This window comes from Podarcis muralis, chromosome 5, assembly GCF_964188315.1.
Source record: "Podarcis muralis chromosome 5, rPodMur119.hap1.1, whole genome shotgun sequence".
NCBI classification, from domain to species: domain Eukaryota; kingdom Metazoa; phylum Chordata; class Lepidosauria; order Squamata; family Lacertidae; genus Podarcis; species Podarcis muralis.
The window spans coordinates 3,457,364-3,471,659 of record NC_135659.1 but is presented as its reverse complement, the minus strand read 5'-3'; the positions used below and the strand labels follow the sequence as shown (position 1 = coordinate 3,471,659).

At 47.7% G+C, this 14,296-nt stretch overlaps 1 protein-coding gene across 7 annotated transcripts in view; it reads left to right on the top strand.

Annotated features, from left to right (window-relative positions):
• Window positions 1–15: 15 nt before the first annotated feature.
• The window catches only part of RGSL1 (regulator of G protein signaling like 1), a 43,376-nt gene continuing 29,095 nt past the window's right edge, over window positions 16–14,296 (top strand). For 4 of the 7 annotated variants that reach the window (XM_077928172.1, XM_077928168.1, XM_077928174.1 and 1 more), the window contains exons 1-6: window positions 176–458; window positions 5,693–5,847; window positions 10,159–10,241; window positions 10,667–10,741; window positions 12,590–12,719; window positions 13,085–13,189. In XM_077928172.1, the coding sequence (XP_077784298.1) occupies window positions 10,191–10,241; window positions 10,667–10,741; window positions 12,590–12,719; window positions 13,085–13,189 (361 nt within the window). In that variant the 5' untranslated portion in view covers window positions 176–458; window positions 5,693–5,847; window positions 10,159–10,190. Of the gene's footprint in view, window positions 148–175; window positions 459–5,692; window positions 5,848–10,158; window positions 10,242–10,666; window positions 10,742–12,589; window positions 12,720–13,084; window positions 13,190–14,296 lie in introns of those variants that run through there. The other 3 variants (XM_077928169.1, XM_077928170.1, XM_077928171.1) reach the window with 3 other exon arrangements.

Genomic DNA, 14,296 nt, shown 5'->3' with positions numbered 1-14,296 from the left:
CGATTTTCAGGGTGGGGGTGTTCCTTCCAAGAAGCAGGTCCTGAACAGCGAGGACGGGCAGCTTTCTCCGAAATGTTGACCCCTCGGGAACTGCCTTTGCGCAACTTTCTCCGCGCTCGCTGAAACAACATAGGAACTTGCACGCCGGTACATGTAATCTTAGCGTCACAAACAGCTCCCAGAGGCAGGGGAAGGGAGTCGGGTTCCTTTGGGGTTTTTTTCGTGTTTGCATTTTGCTGGGGTGACTGGGGGCTTCGTTGTTTTGTTTGGGGGGGGGGTTGGTCTTTAATGAATTTTAAACAAGGCGTTTGTTTCAACCCACTTTTTGCAGCAGTTAAGGAAATGCAACCCATCAGGTAATAAAGAAAGAAAAAACCCCTTACAGATTCACAGTGGCAACAATCACAACTCCTAGAGCAAAAGCCAAATACGGTGTCGGACAAAAAGCTGAGTGGTGGGTAGGTGCAGTTTCTTCTTTCTTTCTAAAAAACCCCTGCTTTAAAAGTGCCAATGAGGGGGCCTAATACGCCTTCCCAGGGAGGGAATTCCAAAGATTTGGGGCCACCACTGAGGCGGCCCTGTCCTCCACCCCAGCTACTTTTTGCATTATTACTGCCGAGGTCCTAGCCCAAGATTGTCATGCCTTTAATCCCAACTCTTACATTTTATATATTATTTAATTGCATTTATTAATCACATTCAATAAAACATCTCAAAGCGATTTCACGTCTTACATCCCCCCCCCCCTTTGAAAGGCCTAATATTTTAAGTGTACACTCACTTTATACTTTGTGGAGATGGAGGGGCAGAGAGAGAGAGAGAGCACTTCTCTCATGAACCTCATATGATGGCTCTGGGCAAGTGGGAATGAGAGATTAAAGACTTTGCTTGACAGTAGAAGGAGCTGTGTAGGAACTAAGAGGCAAGTAGCCCAGAAAACAGTGTGAATGTGCAGAATTGAAGCTGAGCAGGTTCGATTCAGCAGTAAAACGGCATGAAAGGAAGTCTGCATGAGCTCTTAGTTAAGTGCCTTAATTCCACTAGCGTGCTTTGAGTAAAACTTGATTGTATACCACCCTGTGCTGCTTTTGCACATGATAATGCTAGTGGGGGGGGGATCAACTGGTATTGGGTTTGGGTCAGACAAAAGACAAGCACTTCTCTGTTCAGTCTCTCATTAGCTTACACAATTCACTACAAAATGTAGTGTTGGCCCCTGCCTTAGACGGCTTTGTAGAAAGGTTTGCACCAATTCATGGAGACTGTTAGCCATCAAGGCTAGCTCAGGGCGCCCTGCATGTGCCCTGGGACTCCCAACTGCCACCAACCCCATCCAGCACAGCCAGTGGTCAGGGATGATGGGAATTGGAGCCTCACAGCACCTGGGAGGCCCTGGGCTGGCCCTCAAATTGCAGCTGTGCCTTGCTGCTACCATTACTGCCTGTTCTTTGAGGAGCTGGATCGAGTTGATGGAGGGAGGCAGGTCCTAATGCAGACCCAGCTTCCATTCACCTTGAGTCACCTGGGCTCCCCCTGCCTCTTCTTCAACTCTCCAAGCCCTTCCGCCAGACAGTGCTTTGTCTGATGCCATGGTTTGGGATCCCATCAAGTGGTCGGTTATTTCACAGTGGAGACAAACCTCCAATTATTCAGACAAGTTCGTATCTGGTCACCTGAACCTAATTGCTCAGCTAGGGGAGAAACTGGGCTAGGGACAGAGAGAGGGGGGCACACAAATTAATTATTACGATTATCATCTTTAAAATGGCGTTGGAAATTAATTAGTCTGTGGTAGAGCATGTACTTTGCCCACAAAAGTTCTCAGATTCATCTTTGAAAAAGAGGGTGCGGATCCTGCACCTTTAATAAAGGGGATTTCTGCAAGCATAGCTAGCCAACTGAAATTCCCTCTTCTAGACAACTGAGAAGGAGGAGCCCTGCCCACCCCACCCCTGTTTTTATTAGGTCTCCTTTCCCCGTATGGGAAGGTTTCTTGCCTAAAGCCCAGGAGAGCTGCCTCCAGTCCGGTTGACCCATGCTCTGGTAGAAAGCAGCTCCCTGCGTTCGTCAACTGCCTGTTGCAGAACACGCTCCAGATAACTCGGCATGGAGACGGTAGACCAAGTTGATGGTGTCCCTAGTCCAACATCTGTTTCTTTGATATTCAGAGTTTCTTAGGTATGTCAGGTGTCTCCAGACAGGTGCTCCTCAGACTTGACTCAGTTGCAATATTAAGGCCCCGTTTAGGAGCACCCATGGAAGAGAGAATTTGGGCTGCTACGGTTTTCCTGACTCCTAGATGACAAGCTGCGCCTGCTAATAATCCATTTTCTCCATTGCTAATCCGGAATATCAAGTGTTCTCCCAGTATTAACCAGTTTTCCTTGGTACCAATCTTCCCTTTCTCTGTGTTGCAAAGAAAGGAAATTGCAGAAGGGGTCAGCTTTTGTCCCTTCCTCGCTCTCTTGCCTCACGCCCCCGCTCATTGCATGTCAGAACAAAGGTTCTTCGAAGGTGCTTAGGTGTCTTGGAAGCTGCCCTTGTTCAGAATTCATACTCCCCCCCCCCCCCCCGCAAGCTATTTTCAAAGGTTGTTTACCAACTAAAGCTACAGCAGGAGGCTGCGTGACTTGAAGCCAGTGTGAGATGAGCCCCCCCTAGCGAGGGATCTTGGAGAACTCCACTTCCCTTAGCTCCAAACATGTTTACTTACTAGCAGAGGTTTAAAGACTGTCTAAAGGCAAATCTAAAAAAATGTAGTATAAACACGGTCAACTGGGAAACACTTGCCTGCGAGTGCTCCAGTTGGAAAACAGTCTTTAGTAAAGGTGTCGTGGGCTTTGAAGACACTCGAACTCAGGACGAAAGGAAGACATGTGCTAAGAGGAAGGCACGCTTGGCAAACCCTCACAGTGATCAACTCCCGCCCGGAATCCAATGTCCCCACTGTGGAAGGACGTGGGGATCCAGAACTGGCCTCCACAGTCATTTACGGACTCACTGTTCAAACCGTGTTTATGGAAGACAATCTTGCTCAGCTACGAGGGATCGCCAAAGAGAAGAGAGACCTACTAGCATACTGTACTCTGTTCTTTGGCTTTGGCCACAGGTTGGCCAATCACACCTGAAGGGAACGGAGGCATCTTGTGCGTCACTCCTACCTGCACAAGCCACCTCTCCTTTTTTAATTGTCATAATTATACAGGGCTCAATTTTAGACACAGGGTTGTGTCTAAATATCTATCTCTGCACTGGAATTTAAGAGACTTGATTGTTCTGAGTCCGTTGAAAGGTCACTGGGGCTTAAATGTTGGCAGAGTAGCTAAATTGCTAAGAAGCCAACATCATGTGCAATACTGACTTTTATTGAAATTAAAACAGTGTCCAAACACTAGTTAAAATATTCAAAAGCTTTTGCTTGCAGAACACATAGCTAAAGAAGAATACAGTATATGTAAAGTATTTACATTCACATCCTTTAGTTCCTTGAGAAATATTGCCGTTTGATGCATTTTCCCTCAAACCAGCTTCCATTCAATTAGAGAACTTAAGGCACATTCGCTTCGCAGTTAAGCCAGATGTGTGCATTGGAGACAGCCCTGCCCATATGCAGGTGGCAGCTTCCCAAGTAGGAGCTCTGGCATGTGCAGGGGCAGCGAAAGTAAACACGAACAATTAATTAATTTGTATACAGGCCTCCATCTGCAGATCTCAGGAGGTGCACAGCATTATATATATATGTATATATATCACAGAAGAAAAGACAACCCAATAATCCCCCTCCCACAACACATTTGCAAGGGCATCAGATGTCAATCAGCCAGAGGCCTGGTTTTTGTCTGGCACCTAAAGATGTCTAATGAAGGCACCAGGGGAGCCTCCCTGGAGAGAGCATTCCACAAACAGGGAGCCACTGCAGAACAGCCCTGTTCTTGTGTTGCCACCCTCCAGACCTCTCGGGGAGGCACATCAAGAAGGGTGACATCTTTGCCCTCCCTCTGATGTTTCCAGTAAGGTGACTTGAAACACACCTTGCTGCCTTTTAAGCTGCTAGTGTTTGCATCGCCTCAGTGTTACAGAAGATGCATAGCTACCACCTTTCCCTGCCAATGTTCAGAGCCAGAGTTGGAGACTGTGAGGTCCTCTGGATGGCCATCATCCCTCCCCCTTGCCATGCTGCAAGTGGGTTGGTGGAACAGTGTGGCTAACAGTGTCTGGAGGTCCACAGGTTCTCCCACCGCTGCTCCAGAGATTGACAATGCATGGGATGCTCAGGCTGGGGGGGGGGCTACTTACAAAAGCAAAAAAAGAGAGGAAAGGCACCCCTAAAAAAAAGGCAAAAGAGGACCCAGATCTGCATATAATTTGCACGTGCTGATTTGTATGTAGAGATGCAAACTTAGAAACTGCAAGTATGATTTAAAGAGGAGTACAGCAGACCTCAGGGACGTGGGTGGCACTGTGGGTTAAACCACAGAGCCTAGGGCTTGCTGATCAGAAGGTTGGTGGTTCAAATCCCCGCGACGGGGTGAGCTCCTGTTGCTCGGTCCCAGCTCCTGCCAACCTAGCAGTTTGAAAGCACGTCAGAGTGCAAGTAGATAAATAGGTAACGCTCCGGCAGGAAGGTAAAGGGCGTTTCCATGCGCTGCTCTGGTTTGCCAGAAGTGGCTTAGTCATGCTGGCCACGTGACCCGGAAGCTGTACGCCGGCTCCCTCTGCCAGTAAAGCGAGATGAGCGCCGCAACCCCAGAGTCTTTCACGACTGGACCTAACGGTCAGGGGAACCTTTACCTTTACAGCAGACCTCACCCTATGGGGAAGTTGGTGACCAGGTGACCTCTGGAGTATGCCTGCTTAGTGGGCTCTCTGGGTGCCAAGCCCCGCTGCTCGTCCTTTATCTTTGGGTCCTTCAAAGAGAGAAGCATCATCTGTGAAGAAAGGCACATGACTGCCTGCAACCTTCGCCTGCAGCAGCAGCATCCACGGAGTGGATCAGAGCCAGAAACTCTGAGCATGAGGATGTCAGGTCCTGCGTCATCTGCCAGGAGGACCTTGGTCAACTGCTGGGGTAGGCAGCAGCTGTGGGTGGGTGCCATCCCCCTGCCAATCTAATTCAGCCCTGGAAGTCAGTTTATGCGGTCTGCGGGGTGGAAAGCTTTTTCTGAGCCCTGCTAAAAAAGCATCTCTCTGGATACAGCAAAAAAGCATGTTTGAGAAAAGTGTTGCCTTTCCCCTAGCATGCTGCTCTTCCACATGGAGGGATATTTCACTCGGACGGAGCATTCAGTTGTGCAGCTGCTGCTTGCAGAATATGGCCCAGAAAGAGCTTTTGCATTGGATTCTGCAGATAATATCCTGGTCTTTCCCTCCCTGTGTCTCAGGTTCCTGTTCCTGTTTTGAACTGGTGCAGAATGCATCTGCTGTGCTCGTCTACTAGCAGATTTACAGCCTATGGCTTCCAGGTAGCAGGACTGATGAAATTCTCACGCACAGAAGCCTACGTGCTCAATTTGCTTTTATAACGAATCAATATTGAAAGATTCACAAAAGGTCCCTGCTGCCTTTGATGAAGCTGCCAGGTCAGGGGTAGATGGTCGCTGGTTTCAAAATGTGTGTGTGTGTAGCAAAGGTCAGGGGGTTATCTAGGTAGCATTGGAAAGCTTTCTTCTTTTTTCTTCTGTTTCCCCCCCAGAAAAGGAGCTCCATCTGGCACTGATAGGCTTGACTATGACGTGTGTCTGCAATGCATCTGGGGCAATGCAGAGGCCGTGGCCTCAGAAGGCAGATGGGGAGGAGAGAGGACTGAGGCAGCAAGCGTCAGTCCTGCGCTCGCTCACCAAGGAGCAGGTAATTTTCACACTTACCTGAGTTGGTAAGGTTTCCCAGCCCTCCCTTGGGACTGAACCTGGGACCTTCTGCATGCAAAGCAAGATCCTGGGCCCCCAAGCTACAGCTCTCATTTATTGAAACTGGTTTATTGACATTTCATTGAGACTTACTTCCATGCAAGCATGCACACCTTTTGCAAGCTTCTATTTGGGGTGCAATTTCTCAGTGTGTTGGGACACACACACACACAGAGGGAAAATGAACTCTCAGCTCCAGCTCTACATGATTTGCTATCAAGGCCATGCCTTCTTCCAATCAACCCCCCCCCCCCCCGTGTGTGTGAGTGATTGTGCCCTGTGATGTATCTGGATCAGGTATGACTATTCTGTCACTCCAATGCAGAGGGACTGCAGAATGACTTAACCTTCAGAGGAGGTGGCCTGTTATATCTCTGCGTGCACCATTGCATAGGACTTGCCTACTTCTAATCAGAGGCCATGTTCTGATCAAGGACTCCTGCAGGATCAGGAGCCGTAGGGCAGTTAAGTCTCACTTTTATATGCTCTAATAAAAAGGTGTTCTGGCTGTGAGAATGATGAATGCCCCATTTTAATTCAGTAGACAGACGAGTGTGTGGCTCAGCTATCCTGAAGCTGGGGAGAATGTCAGTCTAAAGTGATCCAGGATGAAACACATTGATGTCTCATTGAAGGACAAAAAAAACCACAGGATGCCACAGAGTGACATTTTGGAGTTTTCTCCACCCCATTGAGTCCAGGTGCATTTGAGTCCAGGTGTGGTGTGACTACCATACTGGTGAAAACACAGCCTGCGTAGTATGATAGTGGGATATTGGCCAAGCATTACAAGGTTAATCTGCCCCCTGTGCTTCCCCACCCTCTGATTGGCCCAGAGGCCTGTGGGCAGAGGACAAGACCAGGCAAATCATAGGCAAGCGGAAGGCAGGGTCCTTACCGTGTTCTTTCTAGTATCAGTGCAGATTTAATTTTCTCCCCCATGCTCTCCCTAGGCCAGGGCTGCCTAATCTTTAGCCCTCCAGATGCTGTTTTGCCAATGGCAGGGGGGATGGGGACGCCAGGAAGTGTGTGTGTGTGTGTGTGTGTGTGTGTGTGTGTGTGTGTGTTTGTTAATGCTACTCCAGGGTTTGTAAGCCGATTTCTCGGAGTGAAAAGGGGCGTAGAAATATAAGAAAGGGAAAGGGAAAGGAATACTAGCCCTGCATTCCACAGGCTGGGGTTGGATGGTACATGCCTGCAAGGAGCAAGTGCTTATACTCTGTGAGAAATAATAGACTTGAAACGGATTCTTCAACTCACAGGCCATTGCAATTGCCAGCAGACTTGTGCTACACTGAACAGCAAGCTCAGATTTGGTACATGTGTTGCCCAAGACATCCTGGTTCACATGAAAGTCTAGAAAGGGGAACATTTTCTCTTGGTCACTTGAACTTCATGACATGAGGCTTCGCCTGGCGCCATTCGCACAGTAGCTGGAATGACTGCATATAGCAGAGAACACAATTCTGGAGCCCGCCTGGTGTTAAGCGTGTTGAATTAGGACCTGGGAGACCAGCGCGCAAATCCCCTCTCAGCCGTGAAGCTCTCTGGGCGATCTTGTGCCAGCCACTGGCCCTCGTCAGGGTGGTTGTGGAGACTGAGGAAGCAAGTCATTGTTTGGCAGCAGCTGCCAAGTGGCATCTTAGGGGGACCCTGCATAAAACGGCTCTTCCTTGCTCACAATATCAGGCCTTGACCGGGCCTTCAGATGACCTGGTCATCTAATGCTTAAAAGTCTCTGTGCAAAGCTGTGCAGGGCGGGGAGACGGGGGTCTCTGGAATCAGGATTGTCGGTTCTTGGAGTGCTAGCCCTGCACTTAATCCGCATACGTCAGAAACTGCGTGGCAGTAATTGGGAGTTATTGCAACATCTAAGTCAGAGATGATAAGCAGCCGTAATCCAGATTTGGGAAGAAAATCCATTGTATTAACAATTCTTAGCATGCCACTGGGATTTCCTGCTGCACTTTCCACAAACTCTGGGATTAGAATGCATGGTTTCTGATCTCATTCTGCCACCTGCTGTTAGAATGCACCTGCTACATAGGAACACGGAAACCTGCCTTGCGCCGTTGCTCTCCACCTGCTTCCGTATCATTGACAATGATGGCTCTCCACTGGTTTTAGACAGACTTTAAGGTGCCACAAGATTCTGTTACACTAGCAATGTGAATGATGCATTTATCATCTCAAGCTGCAAAGTCAGTTTTACTCTATTGGCTGCCATTATGTTTGTGTACATAACTAATAATTTTATCCTATCATGGACCGGGAATTAGTGGTTGTTCCTAATTATTTCCCCCAGGCTATTAAGGAAGAGAATAATAGAAAATTAGAATTATAGAGTTGGAAGGGACCCAAGGGTCATATAGTCCAACCCCTCACTGTGCAATGCAGGAATCTCAGTTAAAGCATCAGTGATAGATGGCCATCCAATCCCTGCTTAAAAACCTCCAAGGTAGGAGAGTCCACCACCTTTTCTGGGATTCTGTTCCACTGTCGAGCAGCTCTTACTGTCAAAAAGTTCTTCCTCATATTTAGTCGTATTGGACTGAGTCCTACCCTCTGGAGTAGGAGAAGACAAGCTTGCTCCATCTTCCATGTGACAGCTCTTCAGATATTTGAAGATGACTATCACTTCTCCTCTCAGTCTCCTCTTTTCAAGGCTAGACATACCCAGATCCCTCAACCGTTCCTCATAAGGCTTGGTTTCCAAACCCTTGATCATCTTGGTTGCTCCCCTGTGCAACCAAAGGGTGGCAACAGGGGAAGTGTGGTGCTATATACCTCCAGAGGTATGTGGTGGGCTTGCGGTGGGGCTGGTGTGAAACAATTTCCAATTAATGCCCAAATATCATAACTCCACAGTCACATGTACAACATGCATTCTAGGGAAATGTATGTTTTGGGATATGCAAAGGCCTCTTAATAATGAACTAAATGGCAGAACATTTCCTGGACTGTTCCACTTTAGGGTACAAGTGGGAATGAATGCTTGTATGTTTGAATTTCCCTGCACACAGTCACGCATACACCCACCCACAAAGAACAGGAGTTCTTCCTAGCCAACTTGCTGCTTTTTTTTCTATGTGCAGAGGGGTTATTTTGGGAAGGGAGGACAGAGCAAGTTCAAACATGCAGCAGCCCTACCAGGAACCTGAGGTGCTGCCGTTCAGGGGAAAACTTCACCCCTGGACTCTGCTGAGTCTATGAACAGCGCTAGGACATTCTAAGGAGATCTTTGATAGTTAGGAGGAAATTTGTAAAACAATATAATTTTTCATATTATGTGCAACCAATGGGGAGAAAAATCATGATCAGCTAAGAGCTGCCTTGGTGGAATGTGGAACCTGCTGGAGCAGCAACTGTTCTAACGCATCATAACAGAACAGAGCTCAGCAAAAACTGCCTTGAAATGCTGCAACAGTGAAAGCATCCTCAACCCAGACTCATCATGAATAGAATGAGTAAGAGTTGGTGTGTGTGTGCGCGCGCGCGCGTATCATTTGTTCACTGTATTTTTTATCATACCTTTCCATCAAGAAGCTGAGGGTGGTGGCATAACTGACGTTAGCCCAGCCATCCGCACAACAACCCTGGGATAGGTTGGGCTGATAGATGGCCCAAAGGCTCTCAGAGAAGCCCTCATGGATGTGAAACTGGGATTTTCACAGCCAAGCCCAGGACTCAAAACACTATGCTGTCAGTACTGGCTCTTCTACACCAATATCTCTTCATAATTTTTTCAGCGGATGAGACTCACTTCCTACCAATTCCAACACAATAATCAAGGACCATCTCTCTCCATATGAACCAATCCATACCCTGAGACTATCATCTGAGGCCCTTCTTCATTTGCCTCCTCCACAAGAGCTCTGGAAGGTGGCAACAGGAGAACAGGCCTTTTCTGTGGTGACTCCCTGCTTATGGAATGCTCTCCCCAGGGAGGCTCGCCTGGCACCTTCACTAAATAGAGTATATTTAGGTGCCAGCAATAATGTTCCTTGATCACCAGGCCTTTGGCCTTTAAAATGTACTTGTGGGAGGGAGTTACTGGTTGTTGTTGTTGTGATATACCGTATATGATGTTCAGTCACATACTGCAAAATTCATGTGTTGCAATTGGGAGGTGTTACCCAACAAACCTGCTTCCTCAAAAGTCAACTTTTTTGCAGTAAGGATGAGTGGATAACTTTACTGTTTCAAACCCAAACTTCCGTTTTCACCACAACCATGCTCTTCATCTTTGCAGAACTGATTGCCAAGAAGCACTTGACAGTTCTGATGCAAAATGAAATCTTTGCTGACTTCTTCAACACATTCCTGAATCTTCCTGTAAGTTCCCTCTAATGCTCAGTATATTTGGCTATGTACATGTTACATATTAGTGACTTCAAATTCAGTGAGGTGGTCCCCTGCCCCGCTACATTTCAAGATGTGTTTACACGTTGCTGCACGAACCAGAGAGCGGGCAGGGATGCCTTCACCTGTTGTGCATTACCTGCTTTGTTTTCCAGTGCTTGCAACACCCCTCCCCAAGCTCCTATTCAAGGAAGAAGCAAATCCTGGGTCAGCACCTGGAAGCCCTGGAGTCTCGCCTTGTTCAGGGATTGGGGTGGTGTGTAACAGTACTATCATTTTAAAAAGCAATGACTATATCCCAGTAGAAACTAGAGCTGGAGATGAAAGTAGAGACTTCATTAACCATCTTTTTCTGTATCTTTCTCTCCATCTCCCTCTCTTTCTCTCTCACTCCACAGGTGTTTGGTCAGACCCCTATTTTCATGCACAGCACTCGTCAATGGTATCTTTGGCCAGAATTACCATGCAACCTGGTAAATGTCGATATTTCCCAAAGCTGGCAGCCTTTTGCACATGGGGATGAGTGGCATTGATGGTATTGCTGATATTAGCTTGAAGTCCCAGGAATCTGGCACAGAATCAAATAGACTTCTTCAATGTGTGGTGTCCAAAATGCAACTATTGGTGTTTGGTCTGTGGTAGGGGTGATGACTGGAATCTCTCATGCTATTCCATTTTCCATCATCCTGCAATTTGCTGTTTGTGTGTCTGGACAACCTAATTTCCACCAAGGCATAATATGAGCGGAATTCAGATTCTCATGCATGCAAAAGCAGACACACAACTGCCTTGCTGTGTCCATGCGGAATGACAAAGACGACTTGCTGAAGTGCTTGCCTCTCTCTGAAGAGCGTGAGCACAACCAATTCATGAATAAGAGAGCTCTGTCTGGCAGTGGCGTAGCGTGGGTTGTCAGCACCCGGGGCAAGGCAAGTAATTTGCGCCCCCTAACCCGTGGATTGGCGCCCCCTAATCTGTGGATTTGCCCTAACCCCAGATGTTGCGCCCGGTGCGGCCGGCCCCCCCTGCACCCCCCACGCTACGCCACTGCTGTCTGGTACTGAGACATCAAAGAGGACCAGAAGGGACAAGACTTCTAGTGGATGGGCTATAAAGCTGATCACAATCCTATCCTTTTCACATAGCTATTATTCTCTGTCCCTCATCTCCCTTTTTAATCTATCTCACCCTCTAAATCAAGGATAGTCAACAAGGCACCCACCAGATGTTAGTGGACCACAACTCCCATCATTCTTGGCCATTGGCCAAACTGGTTGGGGCAGATGGGATTTGTCTTGTCTTGAGGGCAACTGTGTTGGTTACTTCTGCTTGAAACCGTTCATCTCTGTCTTTGCTGTTGAGTTTCCTTGACACTGAATTTGGGGTGGCTGTGGGGTGTGTGATACAGCCAGTAATCCTTTCTGCAAGGTAGTGCCAGTCAAGTGCTGTCTTTTACCTCCTTGTAAAGAAAAGGACAAACCACAAATTTCTTGGATGCCAGGATTTTGCAGATGTGACCCCCCCTCTTTTATTGCTCATTAATACATTTTTTTCTTTAGGGATGGGTGAATCTGTCAGTTTTTGTTTCTCCCTCTTTTTCTTTTTCCAGTCTTCAGTTCTCCACATTTCCACATCCATTCCCTTAAAAAAAAACCCTCATAAAATGCCTAAAGGTAAAGGTAAAGGTACCCCTGCCCGTACGGGCCAGTCTTGACAGACTCTGGAGTTGTGCGCCATTCTCACTCTAGAGGCTGGGGGCCAGCGCTGTCCGGAGACACTTCCGGGTCACGTGGCCAGCGTGACAAAGCTGCATCTGGCGAGCCAGAGCTGCACACGGAACGCCGTTTGCCTTCCCGCTGGTAAGCGGTCCCTATTTATCTACTTGCACCCTGGGGTGCTTTCGAACTGCTAGGTTGGCAGGCGCTGGGACTGAACAACGGGAGCGCACCCCGCCGCGGGGATTCGAACCGCCAACCTTTCGATTGGCAAGCCCTAGGCGCTGAGGCTTTTACCCACAGCGCCACCCGCGTCCCGCTCATAAAATGCCTAAACGTAATATAATGCATTTTTGTATATTACTTTCACTAATATATGCATTTTTATATACATTCAGCCCAGTATATGCATTCTTGTGCATGTTACTAGGCCGGAAAGCTGCACTGCAAAATTTGGAGCACTGAGAATTCTGAAGGGTGGTTGTGTTTTGGTTCTTGCATTGTTTCAGAAAGTGCAAATTAGGGAGGTTCACCTTTAAATGTGAACTGGTGACTTTCTCCCATATATCTGGTCTCAATTAAGCACATCGTTTTGGGCCAATACAGGTATCAAAGCACAAAGGCTTGATGAACTGGATGGAAAAACACCGACTGCCTTACTTCTGCAAAACCAACTTGTGCCTGCACTACCTTCTCTGTGAAGAGCTCCTGAGCTTCATCCGGTCTCCAGAGGCAGGTAAGAGTTGACATGAAATGCTAAAAGAAACATTCCAAACAGTATCTGTCAGAAGAAACAACAACCAGGGAAACTGAGTGATTGTCCAAACTAATGTAGAACCCACAAAAAATCCCAAGTATCCAACCATGAGCAGATTCCCCGTCCACCTGGGAAGGGAGCCCATCTAGGAGAAGGAAAACTCTGAGACTAAGCCTCTGCTGCCTTGCAGGATATCTTTGGGAGAATAAAAGGCTGCACAAATTGGATGGTGTCTTGTGCGCCTCCTTCTGGCAACTCTTGCAGCCACGCTGGTGCCACCAATACACTTTTGGGTGCCCTGCCAACACACCTTTTCAGTGTGTTGCTTTGCTTTTGCTCTACAGCGGAGATGCTGCGGTGGATCAAGGCTGACCAGTGGCTCCTTGAGAAGTGCATTGGGGGCAGCCGGGGGATGTGGCGCTTCCGCGCCTTCATGCAAGGGATGGCAGGTAAGAAAAGGGGAAGCGCAGCACACAGAAATTACACAGCGGGAAACAAATGGCAACCCCAGACTCTGCACCTCCTCTCTCTGATCCGTGGGGCTGAACATCCGTCCAGCTCCTTCTGTGGATGTATCTGATAAAAATCTGCCTCTGCACACTCTATCATTCTCTAAGGGTAAAGATATCACAATTTTAAAAGGCTTAACAGCAAACTCTTTAGCCGTGGTGGGAGCTTCGATTCCATTCACTTCTGCAACTTGCATGATACAAATATATGTTTGCAATAGCAAATCAGCTTCTGGCTCAGTTGTTTGTCTTGCTGTCTTCCCTCATGCTGCAGGTGGGTAGCCTGCCCTATTATTTTAAAGTGCTAATGAATTGATAGCCTCCATCCTGATATTTTAAGGAGAATGCAAGTTGAATGGTTAATGTGCATAACAAGCAGCCATTGTGTACATTCATCAGACCTCCTGGAGAATGTGCACATTTCCTGGTCAAGATGAATAATCTCCAAGAGACCTTGGGTAATTTGCATGAATCAAATGAATTTTGTACATTATCTGGCCATTATGTATAATACCCAACAGGCTTTGGGAAATGTGCAGATTTCACGTGAATCTTGTACATTCTCCAGCCAACATGTGCATATTCTCCAGTCAGTATGTATAGTCTCAGAAAATATGCCCCCTTTTCTATCTTCCTCAGAAGTGTGCAGTCTGTACTTGTCTGCTTGTCGCCTTAACTTATGTGGTTAAGGTGGCACTGTGGTCTAAACCACTGAGCCTCTTGAGGTTGCCTATCGGAAGGTTGGCAGTTCAAATTCCTGTGACGGAGTGAGCTCTCATTGCTCTGTCCCAGCTCCTACCATCCTAGCAGTTCGAAAGCATGGCAGTGCAAGTAGATAAATAGGTACCACTGAGGCAGGAAGGTAAATGGCGTTTCCATGTGCTCTGGCTTCCGTCACAGTGTCCTGATGTGCCAGAAGCTGTTTAGTCATTCTGGCCACATGACCTGGAAAGCTGTCTGTGGACAAACGCCGGCTCCCTTGGCCTGAAAGTGAGATGAGTGCTGCACCTCATAGTCAAATTTGACTGGACTTAACTGTCCAGGGGG